This window comes from Ornithodoros turicata, chromosome 1 (genome assembly GCF_037126465.1).
Source record: "Ornithodoros turicata isolate Travis chromosome 1, ASM3712646v1, whole genome shotgun sequence".
NCBI classification, from domain to species: Eukaryota; Metazoa; Arthropoda; class Arachnida; order Ixodida; family Argasidae; genus Ornithodoros; species Ornithodoros turicata.
Genome location: NC_088201.1, coordinates 62,797,344 through 62,810,817, shown reverse-complemented (window position 1 = coordinate 62,810,817; position 13,474 = coordinate 62,797,344). Strand labels below are relative to the sequence as shown.

The following is a 13,474-nucleotide window of genomic DNA, read 5'->3' as shown; positions in this document are numbered from 1 at the left end:
CTATAAAACGGCTTAAAAAGAATGATGGTAATTAACAATCTGCTTCAAATACGTCAGGCTGCACTTTATTAGCACGTGGTAATTGTTCGCCAATCCGGGGCGGCTTTCCTATGCTCCTCTTTGTGGCCGTGTGTGGGCGCTGTAATCAGAGTCGCAGGGTGTCAGCCTAGTAGTAAGTATACGCAACACAGAAGTAAGACATTGTGCTTTGTGTACGCCATCACAAGGCTTCAGTCTTAATGTATTTCGTGCGGTGCCACACGGAGATTAATTTAAAGGGACTATCGCATCCGGAAAGGTGTGAATGAAACCAACACGGTAATGTTCGGCACCGCTTCACAGTCAACTTGGTCAAGTTTCTCTGCCAAAAACAGCGTACTTATTAAATAAACGAGTTTTAAAGATTCTCACTCTCTCTGCAGCTAAACCAGAATGGCGTAAGCCGTGCACACGAATGGGAGCGCAGCGCGGGTGATTGTCTTCGCGGTCGTCTTCGCGTTCGCACCGCAACATACTAAGTGAAAAGACCCCGGTTAATACGCCAACTTTCATTTACCAGTGTAAGAGCCATGGGCGTACCGAGAGGGGGGCAAGGGGGCCGTGCCCCCCCTGGAACTCCAAGGTCGCTTGCGAAAATAGTGCGCACTTTAGTCATAGGTCGTAATGATTGTTCCAGATGTCATGATAGGAACCTCTGAACACCCACACAGTGCGCAACGTCCGCCTACAGAAAAATACGTGGTAGGGGTGGGGGTTTGTACTCTTGCGCCCCCCCTTTGGAAGCGCTTTGCCCCCCACCCCTTGAAAAAATTCCTGGGAACTCCCATGGTGAGAGCTGACATGACTATGTTCCGTGGAATACGGTGTTAAGCTCCTGGCTGTGGTAACACGTACGGCGCTAATCTGAAACAGCATTCCACGCACAGGGGTGACATAAATCCGCCATTCTTATAACTACCCTCAAGCGGGTGCTTTTTGCAAAGCCACCACCTTGTCCTGGTCACACGTCATAGAAAACGTCATTTTGAGATCATGTGACTTTGTTTACATGTCGTTTTACCGCTTACCGACATATTCCCGCCGGCATAAAGCCAAGCGCCAAGCCCATTTTGCCAGCGTAAAATATGCGGTGCTGCTTCTTCCGCAACATGGTAGCCATTTCTCCTTAGTTCGCATCGGCTCAGTGCGTCTGAACACGCGGTCGTCATTACATCTATGGAAGTCGGCAACAGTACGTGGCCTGATGTAAAAAACTGCGCGTTTTACATCGATATTATCGAGTAAAAATAATTACCATGGTCCAAAGACGTCTCAAAAAGTCTTACAGACACAACAAACGCGTTGTTTACGAACGGTTTGGACACCGATCACGGGCACTGAAATTTTTAAGGTCACGTGTGCGTTGACGTTTCCTATGACGTGCGAGCAGGACCTGTCCAGGATTCATTGCGGTCGCCCAGTACGCCTTCGTCTATGGAGCAATACACTGGATGCAACCCCTCAGCTGATCTAACGAACCGCGCGACCTGTCGAGGACGCCATCAACCCCATCACTCCCGCCCGGCGATCGAACGCCAAGCTCTCTGCAGCTCCCTGATTGGTCTTGTCCCCGTCAAAGGGCGCTCACTGATTGGACTTCAGATTGCACTTCCGCTGATTGGACTTCCGCTCCTGATTGGAACTCCGGAATGCTCTCAACATCCGTCGTCTGCTCTTGTCATGCATTATATCAAATTGCACAGAAACTACCCCACTAATTCGCGTCGGATTTTCGGCGTCATTGTCCGTGATGAACGCGGAGTAAAATGGCACTGTAGTTTCAGAATCGACCCGGACGGATGCCATAGTCCCTTTAATGACATCTGTATCAATGACAGTTTCTGCGTAATGAGATCGCCACACTCATTCGATGAAAGCGGGGGAAAATGGCGCTGTAGTTTCAGAATCGGCCGCGACGGATGCCATAGTCCCTTTAATGACATCTGTATGAATGACAGTTCCTGCGTAATGAGATCGCCACACTCACTCGATGAAATGCCTATATTCTCGCTCCCATTGTCTGTGCAGAGTGACAATCTTATTCTCCCATAAAACCACTTAGTGACCGCAGGCCAAGATTAGTTGATAATTGTTACACGAGTCTCCTTTGACGAAGGAAAAGATGGAACTGTTCGAAATTTTCCCCGGTAAAAAAGAACGCATGACTACAGCCACTATAGCATGACGGCACCAAAGTATCATGGCGTTTAATGCCATTCATTACAAACTCACAAGTGGCACTAGTGCAGGACCCTACTGGCATTAGACGATAATATCATTTGTTCTGCCCGTGCGGCACACGTATTGCAGTCCCCTAAACGAAATTCCGTGCAGACAAGCAAAGCGTCTTGCAACTTGGCATTGGTAAAGGATGTCTGCGCCCTGCTTGATGTGGGTGGTGTTTATATCGACAAGTGTGCAAAAACACGATGTTGGACTTTGCTACAAGTCGTGTACAAGCTTCCACTGCTCTAGTGTCTTGGGGATTCTTCCGTCAATACAGCCAAAGCGTAAACGCACACTTCGTGTCAATATGAATCTTCTGAAGAGTAGTTTCCGTTTACCACTGTGAGTGTTGCTTATGTAGCAAACTGACAATACGCATAATTTCTGTAGCTTAATTATTCGGTAACAATATTTTCAAGCTTCATCAAGGACTTAATTTAGCATACTTTTGAGCGCTAAGTACTTCGTTTCATCAGTGTTGCGTCTGCATGTAGCATTTAGTATGTCCAGCTTTATGAATAGGTAATTTTGTTCTTGCCGCTGGACTTTTTGCACTTAAACTTCATCGTTCTGCAGAGAGCTGACGAAAAATGTCCACCTGGCGGGGACTGTGGCGGGAGCTGCGACGTCCGAGTACGTGGAAGAAGTCCTCAAAAGTAACTGGATTAACCACACCGGAACAGAGCGTTTTACTGTGCTGCTCTCGTTGCCCAACAGTCAAAAACCGAATACAGTAAGTTTTGCTCTAGTAGTAGTAGTTCTTTTTTCTTTCTCTAAGCACTTCACAGCACAAGCCTTTGTACAGCTAGGGACAAAAGTTTACGGGAACACCGGTGTGTTGCCTTTCTCCATTGGAGCGGCACCCTATAGCAGCAAACTGGAGCGGACGTACATACTGGGAGATGTACAAGAGTAGCCGGTCAAGGGTTTCTTTTTCGATCTCTTCCTCATATCTAGCAGGGCCGCTCCAATGGAGAAATATGCCAGTGCCGTGTTCCGTAAACTTTTGTCCCAAGTTGTATGTGACGCTTCGCCCTTGTAGTTAACCAGGGCTGGCGGATCTCCGACTGCAAGCATCTGGTCACGTGTGTTGGGCTATAGAGAAGTAATGCAAGACTACACAAGCTAAATTTCCTATCGACTGTATAGTGGAATGTCTAATCGCTATATAACATTGGCACATAAGCAATACGAGTGTGGCGCAGCTCCAAAGTGCACAGTACCAAAGCTCCACCAAAAGTAAACCTATGTTGATAAATGTGCAGCATGAAGAACGCTATGAAAATCCACTATAGGCAAAACTAGTACAGGACTCCTTAAGAGCACACGTTACCCATGGTGTTGGGGAAACGGAATACAACACGCATAGCAATTGCTTTGTGTGGAAGGCGGTGTATCGCCTTCTAACAACGGGTTTATTTGGTTCACAACAAGTCTGATGTCAGTCTGATATTTTTTCTGGACCCGACTACCTTCCACTATCCACTAATAGCCAGTGATGTAATTGGTGTAAAATAATGCATTTCCATGATGTTCGTCCAAATTCGTCCCTGGAAAGGAACGTCCTGATTCGTTCCAAATTCATTCCCTTGTCGCTTTCAGGTTGCTGTGAAGATCGGCGCTACCACGTGGCGTCCTATGTGGGCTCGTGAGCAGACGTTCCCTGGTATAGCAACTGAATTCTCCCCGCCCTTCAATGCTTATTCAGCTATTGGAAACATCACGGTAGGCAATATCAGTTGTCAAGCAGTTTTTAGTGCTCTGTAAACCGTCCCCTCCTGAATGGAAGACTGAGAGAAAGTCTGTGTATATTTCATACGCACATGTATGAATGACTCACACACCCATTTCGAGAAAAATGGTGAGTACTCTCTAAAAAAAAGAAAAAAAAAAAGGAGTATACCAAACTCTCTTGCCAGTGTAATATCTTTGTCAGCGCAACGTTTGCTCTGCGGGTATATGGGGTAAATTTATGTTACTGTGTTTCCATGACGTCGCTTTGTTATTGCTCTTCTTTTTTTCATTGACTAGAGTATCCCCATTAACGTTTAGGCCCTATGCATGATGTCGTCCGAGGCGTGCAAACGCTGAGACGGATTTCCACCTCGAACCGAGAAATTTGGGGCGCTGATAGGTATTGAACCATACCCAGATAAAAATTATCTAGGAAGCTGTAACTGGCACTCTATTCTACATATTCCCCCAGGAAGTCAATGCACTTGCGACATCGGCTCTACAGCTTCCTAAAGTAGCACAGAAGTCATTTTTAACACCCTGTTTTCTTCCTGTAAAAATTGAAGTAGGCCAGTAAGATGCACCATGAGAAGTAATTCACACCACAGAGTCATAATCATCGCAGAAATTTACGCACATTTAAAGTACGCCGCAAAAAACGACCGTGCGCAACGGCGGTGGAGAGCAGTACTAGCCTGTGATCTGCCTGGAACCTCGCGTTGACGCTATAAGGAGAACGCTCGCTGATTGGTCTAGAGAAATGTTGTCTGCGACTCCTCTGTCGTCTGCTACTCGGCTGTTCGGGGTTCTGAAAAAGCCTTTCTCCTCGCTCGGTAATGATTCTGCCGCTCCTTCTATCCCCAATTCGCCGGGAGAACTGGCAAAACTGGTTTACGGCGGCAAAGGGTCAGGGCGCTGACCCCCACTGACCGGCGAACCATAACGAGTTCCCCAGTAACGTCATCGGTGACGTGGCATCATACCTTCTCCTCCTCGTTATAGCCGGAGTGGCGAGTTAAGGGTGAACGCGCGGAGCCATGTTTGTGTGAGTTTTTTCTTGGGAAACAAATTGCACACACCAAAACCTTTCGCGCTATTCGGTAAAATGACACACGCTTTCATCAGGCGTCTTAACCTGAAAAATTTTGGATGGCCCTCTGTACTACTTAAAGTCGTTGCAAATCAAAGTCTTCCGACTGCTGGTATAACCACTCATTTACAGCATTAGTCGCGTGCGGAACACTCCAAAGTCATCGTCCCTTTAGGTGTTACTTGAGATTGGAAAAGAGGCTTAGTCAGAAGGAGACAGGTCGGGCGAATGGGGTGGATTGGGTATCACTTGAATGCCTAAGGAGGTCAGTTTTGCCATTGTTTCAACTGCAGTGTGTGACGAGGCGTTGTCATGCAACAGCATGACACCTTTGGAGAGATTTCCTCGACGTTTTTCCTTGATGTGTTGCCTCAACTTTGTCAATAAAGCACAGTAATACGTTGTATTGATAGTTGAACCCTTTTGGAGGTACTCCACAAGCGGAACTCCCTTCTTATCCCAAAAGACTGTTGCCATTTGGTTCTGCACTGACCTTTGCAGAGGGAACTTCTTTGGCTGGGTGAACCTCGGGAACCACTGTGCCTCCATTCCTTAGACTGTTCCTTTATCTCACGATCCTAACAGAAGATCCATGCCTGATCACCAGTTACCAGTTTGTCCAGGAAATCTGACTCATTTCTTGCGAAGTCTTCCAAAACTGCCACCGATATCTCCACACGTTTCCTCTTTTGTTCGGCTGTCAAGAGTTTTCGGATCGACTTTGCTGCAAGCATTCTCATTTCTAAGTCGTTGTGGATAATGGATCCAACTCTCTCACATGATATCCCCAGATATGTAACAATACTTTTCGCTGATATTCGACGGTCCTCCATGATCATGTCATGGATGGCTTTCACATTTGCAGGCACAGAGATAGAAACAGGCGTTCAACTGGGTTTCTCACTTCCAACATCGAAATGGCCAGTTTTAAAACTGACGACCCAACGTCTAGCTATTGCATATGAAGGGCCACTGTGCGGTATTTCATCATGGATCTCCTTCGCACCTTTCGCTTGGAGAAGCAGCAACGTTATTAGGGCCCTGTGGTCTTCCACGTTAAAGGAGCATGGAAGTGACAATTGACATGACTCGAAATCCTGCTTCATTTGTGCAGCTGTCCACAAGGAGTCACCATGCAAAATATTTCCGATCTGCGGCGTATAAAAATTGCGGCAATAAAATTTACAAAAGACAGTCGGAGAACGGCAGTCGCGGGCGAGAGACACGAGCCCCGCGTGACGTAGAAGCTGCTCGGTTCCTTTTTTCTTTGTCTTTTCATGTCGGCTCACGCGCCGCTTATACATGTTTCAGCTGTGCCGTTGGACGTCACCGGTCACGTGCCGTAGCCCATGGTACGTCACGCCGTCTTCGGCTTCGCTTCGGCGCTCTTCGGATGTGGAGAGGGTTCTTTTAAGGTGTGCGGAACAGAGCCTTTCGCGTGCTGTCTGGGTTATCTGTGCTCATCGTTCTTTCGCAGCAGCTCATTTTATTTGTTGTAGAACACGTTGCAGCGAAAAACTAAAACTATTTTTGGGGTCACTTCCATGCTCTTCTGGAGGTGCTGCCATGTTCACAGTGGACCGGAAAGATACGTTAAGATCATACTCTCTAAAAACTGAACTTCCCCACATGGCAAGCTCTGCGCCAACCATTACCACGAATGATAGAGCTATCGCTTCTGATTCTAGGAGAGCGGGAGGCGAACGCGAGGGAGGCGTAAGTACGTCTTTTTGCGTCAATTATCATGTATCCAAATTGACACAAAAAGGTGTACGTCCCCCTCTTTCTTCGAATCAGAACGGATAACCCTATCATTCGTGGCAATGGTTGGCACAGAACGTGCTATGCTGTGAAGTTCAGTTTTTAGAGTGCAGGTAGTTGATTTTTGTACCACTGAATATAGACGAACGGGCCAGTACACCCCGCAATTTACAGCTTCTTAGCTCGTTTTTTTTTTTTTTTTTTTCTGGGCAAGGCTCAATACTCATCAGCACCTCTGCGCGCATACTTCGGTGGTTACTCGCGAGCCACTATTTCAGAGAAATATAGGTAGCCAAGGGACGAGAACAAGCGTATTCAGCATGGTACGGCAACGCAGACATGTACAGGATACTAAAAAATGTATTTAAGATAAGATAATAAATACTAACGTTAGAATGTAATTAAGATAGAATATAAATACGTGAAAATTAAAGTAATTAAGATAGAGAGTACAAAATACTTCAAGAAGTATTTGAAATACAATTAAGTTACTTCCTAAGTTAAGTTAATCCTTGAACGCAAAATGTCTCCAGTCACTGGTCAATGCGGCAAGTCGCCGCTATGTCACATGAATCACCTAAAGCCCGCGCACTACGCTAGCCGCCGCTGTGTGATAGGAGTCATCTAAACACAAGTCCAAAAAGATTAAAAGAGATATCACACAACTCCATTAGGTATATGTGTCCCCGAACAAAGCAAACTTCTAGCAGGTCCCTGCTCGGCGAGGCCAGAATTCGGTGTCATGGCGTCAAGACACACATAATAGAACCCTCACTGGCCAAGGATTAATACACACGGGGCAAGATCTCTAAATGGAAACTTCCAAGAATAGCCAATGCCCGGGTTTGGAGTCACTATCCGGGTCAAGTCCGAGGGACTCAGGAAATTTCCACTGAACAAGCAAGATAATGGAACGACGAGACACAGAAAGTTTGAGTGGGAGATCCAAAATATGTAATGAGAGTATTGAGTAGAAAATACTATAAAGTGTATTTTAAATAGAGTACAAATACACAAAACAAAAAGTATTGAGTAGAGTACCAAAATACCACAAATTGTATTTAAAATACAGTATTTTAAATACAATACTCCAAATACGTACAAGTCTGCGGCAACGTCATAGTAGTGGTACCATCGCAGACAGCGCACCATAGCCATGCCAACCTGTCCGAAGCAGCGACACCTGTTGCTGCTCCAGGGACTCAGAACATGCACTGGACCATGCAGACACATTTCGAAAACAATCTTTGAAGTAAAATCCTATGCATCTTTTGTATAGTTGCAATGCCAACTGTAAAGCACCATAATTTTTGCTCAAGTTGAAAGGAACAGGGTCCGTTGTATAGAAAAAAAAAGGAAACGAATTATGTTGCGTTTCTAATTACGTTTTCTGTTACCACAACCATGTTTCCTGCTCATAGCGTAGTCAGAAAAATATTTAGGGAGGAGTTCTACGGAAAGCTTACATGGACGAGAGGGTTTACCCCTCATTCCCCCTCACCCGAATGCACTAAGAAAGGGTGAACCCCGAAACCCCGAACCTGCTAACTTAATGCGAAGGTACAGGCAGGAGCAAAGTTCAAGGAGGGCTGACAAAGGTTCGTGGTGCAGCAAACACAGGAATTCGGGGCTTCATGTGCTCAAACATCACAGGCATTTTGATTTCCAACTTTCGTGCTGGTAGAGTACAATTGAATAAAGACAGGACCCTTCATGTTGCACTCTGGTAGAGCTTGTCCAGCAAGTGTTTTCTCATTCCCATTATGACCGTGCGCGTCTCAGGTTCTCGGGAAGCTTCCAAGCGTACCCAGAGAATTCGCGCAGGGAGGCATTGGAGCTTCCGGTCTGACGAAAGCGGGAGCCTCTGCAACATAGCTATGCTACACACCATTTATCTCCGGTACACAGCATTGTGAACAATTAGCTGTATACCTGTTATGTCACTCTCCCCCTTTAGTGTCCTCTAGACGGCGGATTGATTGCAGCTACTAATGGACCTTGAGTTCTTAGCTCATGGTGTTACGATAATTTGAGCTTTTACTTGATTTACGTCTCCTGATGATCCACCTCTGAAAGCGCGTCGTGAGGTTGCAAGGATATGGATATAAGCCCAATGATGTACAATGACCGCATACTAACGTATCAAGTAGTGTTTTTATTATTATTTTTTGGCACGTTAGGTGAAACACCATGTATGTTCATTCAGCAAGGCCTCATCTACTGCAACCGCTGCCTTAAAGATGACTTCGAGACGCTCAGTTCTCTGAAAGTGTCTACGTGGCGCAAAGTATGTCTGTGTCGTTACTCCCCGGATGTGAGTCCCGGTACTGCCATGATGCACGCGGAGGAGAACAGCGTTGGAGCCGTGCTTTTCTTTTTGGACCCTGCCGACGTGGCTCCAGAGCAAGGCAAGCCTGTTTTCCCGCACAGCTGGTGGATGCCTGAGTCTGCGCTACGACGCTCTAACCTGCGTGCTGACAACTGTATTGGAGACCCCAGCACGCGCGGATATGCTTCCAGAGGTAAGAATCCAACAGCCTCCAGCCGGATGAAAGTCGCGTTTCCGCGTGCGTTTACATCATTGTTTCCCCTGTGTTGTCATCTTCGATCATGTTAACACCAATTAGTGGTGACGTAAACTGAAAGAATGATACAGGTGAGAGGTGCCTCATGCCACTGTAGCACATAAGTAGATGATGAAAGATGGAAGTCACTGAAAAGGTTAGCCAGCTGTAGGACTCGAACTTTTCGAACTCTTTAGATAGGTTCGTAGGGTTTTTGAACTGGTCCGCAGGGTTGTACGGTTGCGGATCCGACGCTACGCCGACACGTTGCAAATGAAGTCCACGTAGACTTGGTGTGGAACACCGGCTATATACATTTATTTACAGGTACATACTAGTTACAAGCGCTAGCCTGAGTGGTAGCGAAACCATCAGCAATCAACCACGAGGATACTCGGGCGTGGCATTTTAACAGAAATGCCATCCTTTCTCAGCCAATCAGAAATTCACAAACTGACGTCAAGGGTTGCACGTGCACAGCAGCTGATATGGAAACTTTCACTTTCAACAAGCTTTCTCGGAAAAGGGTAACAAAAGATCACCGGTCCGGTTGACCCGCTTTCCACGACTGCCAGCCGGACGTCCGAAGGGTTTGAATGGGATGCAGCCTGCACCCCATTCAAACCCTTCGGACCGTGCAGGTTCCTAGCGACCCAGAAAGCGCTATAATCCGCATTGACGGGTCCAACAGCGAAGCTCGTCCCTCTAAGGTGCTTCTCTCGTGGCAGTCAACAGACACACAGTAGAAATTAACTAGCTGAAACACAATTATGCGATTGCTCGGCTATTTGGCTAACATCTCCACCACAACTGTGATGCATGTACTTCAACGTTTTTTTTTTAATTCCGTGTTAGCGCCGCGAGGCAACTGTGGCTATGAGCGGCGTACAGATGTGTACAGATGGAGAGAGGACAGCAGGAAGGAGTGGGCGACAGAGGGGTTAGTATGCGTCCTGGGCCGACTTCAGGGGGAACAGTGCCGATATTCGTCTGGAAACTTTTCGGAAAACCAAGGGAAAACCTCAGACAGCACAGCCGGTGGTAGTACTTGAACCCACCATCTTCCAGTCTTCAGCACGACTTTGGCTACCACCAACGAGCGGCACGCCTTAGCCCGCTCGGCCATGCTGCTGGTTATACGTGATGCATCACAAAACCAAAGGCAATACCGAGCAAACATCAGACTGATACGGGGCAATTCACGAAAAGTTATTAGCCGAGCTCTTAGCGCAGAGCAGTCTCAGAAAAGTTCATGGCTTATACATGTGTCACGGATTTTAACCATAATTGACAAAGTTCTTGCAAGGCTCTTCTGGTCGGCACCTCCGCCACAAGGTTGATCATGGCACCAGGAATGCACAACAGTCACCAGAAGATGATTACACTGTGTACAGGCAGAGTGTCTCCTTTTCTCACATACCCGCCACCATTATGACCGGGTTTCCACTACACACAGCAGCCTGCCATCTAGCTAACCAGAGAGTGCTCATCAGCAGTGGTCAATCTCGAAAGGGCGAAAGACAGACAGGGAGCAGAAAGACAGGGAGCGTTCGCTAAGGCTTCCTTAATTTCTTGAAAGGATCTGGTTGCCTCCTCGCTCCACGGGAGCCTCTGTGGAGTGCGACGGTTTGTCATATTCGTATGCGGTAGGACGATTTCTAAGTAACGCGGCACATAATCACGGTAATAATTGCATAGCCGGAGAAAGCTTCGAAGTTGGTTCTTCGTCTGGGGGCGGGAGATATTTTCAACTGCCTTGATCTGTTCAGGATCCGGGGCGTGCGTGCCAGATCCTACAATGTGCCCTAGGTAATGAACCCTGTTTTGGGCGAACTTACATTTCTGCAAGTTTACTGTCAAGACCGCTGCTGCTATTGATCCCAACACCCTTGCCAGTTGTTCTAAGTGCCCCCCCCCCCCCCCCCATGTAGCTGAATATATCGCAACGTCGTCGATGTACGCACATGCGTATTCACTATGTCACTATGTGGTGCCATAATTTCGTTGATCGTTACTGTAAGGTCGATGGCGAATTTCTGAGGCCGTATGGCATCACCCTCCAGGCGTACTGGCCATGGTGAGTGATAAACGATGTACACTGTTGCGACTCCTCATCCAACCTGATCTGCAAGTACCCTCTGAGCATATCGATTAGTGTGATGTAGCACGCTCCTAGCCAAGCATAATCTCGAATGATATCGTTATCTGCCCTGATTCGTTGAAAGCGGGAGACGTACGCCTTTTTTGTGACACTTATACTGTTCATAACTGTCACAAAAAAAGGCGTACGCCTCCCGTTTTCAACAAATCAAGGCATATAACGATATCATTCGGGATTATGCTTGGCTTGGAGCGTGCTATGCGGTGAAGTTCGTTTTTAGGAGTGTATGTGTGTTCCAGCCTCAGAACATCAGTTGTCTCATGTTTAATTAATGCCGCTTGCGTCGATCTCGTCGTATGAATGTGTGTATGAGTGAGAAAAAAATGTAAGAGTGAAAGGGGGATGAGTGAGAGAGAGTCGTTGGTTTGTCCCTTCTCCCTTCCGATGACGCGCCCTTGCAGGACGCAGGGGAGGTGTGTTAGCTTAGCTCAATTGGTAGAGCCCTGGACCAGTAATCCAGAAGAGGTGGGTTCGAGTCCTACAGCTAGCTAACCTTTTCAGTGACTTCCATCTGTCATCATTAGTTTCTTAGGCAATTGAGGCTTTGTATGTATTTGTCCTTTCTATGTGTGTTCCAGCCTCAGAACACCAGTTGTCTCATGTTCAATTGATGCCGCTTGCGTCGATCTCGTCGTATGAATGTGTGTATGAGTGAGAAAAAATGTAAGAGTGAAAGGGGGATGAGTGAGAGAGAGTCGTTGGTGTGTCCCTTCCGATGGACGTGCCCTTGCAGGTCGCTGAGGAGGTGTGTTAGCTTACCTCAATTGGTAGAGCCCTGGACCGGTAATCCAGAAGAGGTGGGTTCGAGTCCTACAGTTAGCTAACCTTTTCAGTGACTTCCATCTGTCATCATTAGTTTCTTAGGCAATTGAGGCTTTGTATGTATTTGTCCTTTCTATGTGTGTTCCAGCCTCAGAACACCAGTTGTCTCATGTTCAATTGATGCCGCTTGCGTCGATCTCGTCGTATGAATGTGTGTATGAGTGAGAAAAAATGTAAGAGTGAAAGGGGGATGAGTGAGAGAGAGTCGTTGGTTTGTCCCTTCCGATGGACGTGCCCTTGCAGGTCGCTGGGCAGGTGTGTTAGCTTAGCTCAATTGGTAGAGCCCTGGATCGGTAATCCAGAAGAGATGGGTTCGAGTTCTACAGCTAGCTAACATTATCAGTGACTTCCATCTGTCATCATTAATTTCTTAGGCAATTGAGGCTTTGTATGTATTTGTCCTTTCTATGTGTGTTCCAGCCTCAGAACACCAGTTGTCTCATGTTCAATTGATGCCGCTTGCGTCGATCTCGTCGTATGAATGTGTGTATGAGTGAGAAAAAATGTAAGAGTGAAAGAGGGATGAGTGAGAGAGAGTCGTTGGTTTGTCCCTTCCGATGGACGTGCCCTTGCAGGTCGCTGGGGAGGTGTGTTAGCTTAGCTCAATTGGTAGAGCCCTGGATCGGTAATCCAGAAGAGATGGGTTCGAGTCCTACAGCTAGCTAACATTATCAGTGACTTCCATCTGTCATCATTAATTTCTTAGGCAATTGAGGCTTTGTATGTATTTGTCCTTTCTATGTGTGTTCCAGCCTCAGAACACCAGTTGTCTCATGTTCAATTGATGCCGCTTGCGTCGATCTCGTCGTATGAATGTGTGTATGAGTGAGAAAAAATGTAAGAGTGAAAGGGGGATGAGTGAGAGAGAGTCGTTGGTTTGTCCCTTCCGATGGACGTGCCCTTGCAGGTCGCTGAGGAGGTGTGTTAGCTTACCTCAATTGGTAGAGCCCTGGACCGGTAATCCAGAAGAGGTGGGTTCGAGTCCTACAGTTAGCTAACCTTTTCAGTGACTTCCATCTGTCATCATTAGTTTCTTAGGCAATTGAGGCTTTGTATGTATTTGTCCTTTCTATGTGT

The 13,474-nt window shown here is 46.9% G+C and overlaps 1 protein-coding gene across 1 annotated transcript in view; it reads left to right on the top strand.

Annotated features, from left to right (window-relative positions):
* Positions 1–13,474, top strand: part of LOC135378309 (uncharacterized) — a 62,761-nt gene that overhangs the window by 13,912 nt on the left and 35,375 nt on the right. Inside the window, exons 4-6 of the mRNA XM_064611305.1 lie at positions 2,842–2,998; positions 3,868–3,990; positions 9,057–9,372. Coding sequence (XP_064467375.1) covers positions 2,842–2,998; positions 3,868–3,990; positions 9,057–9,372 — 596 coding nt within the window. The remainder of the gene's footprint in view (positions 1–2,841; positions 2,999–3,867; positions 3,991–9,056; positions 9,373–13,474) is intronic.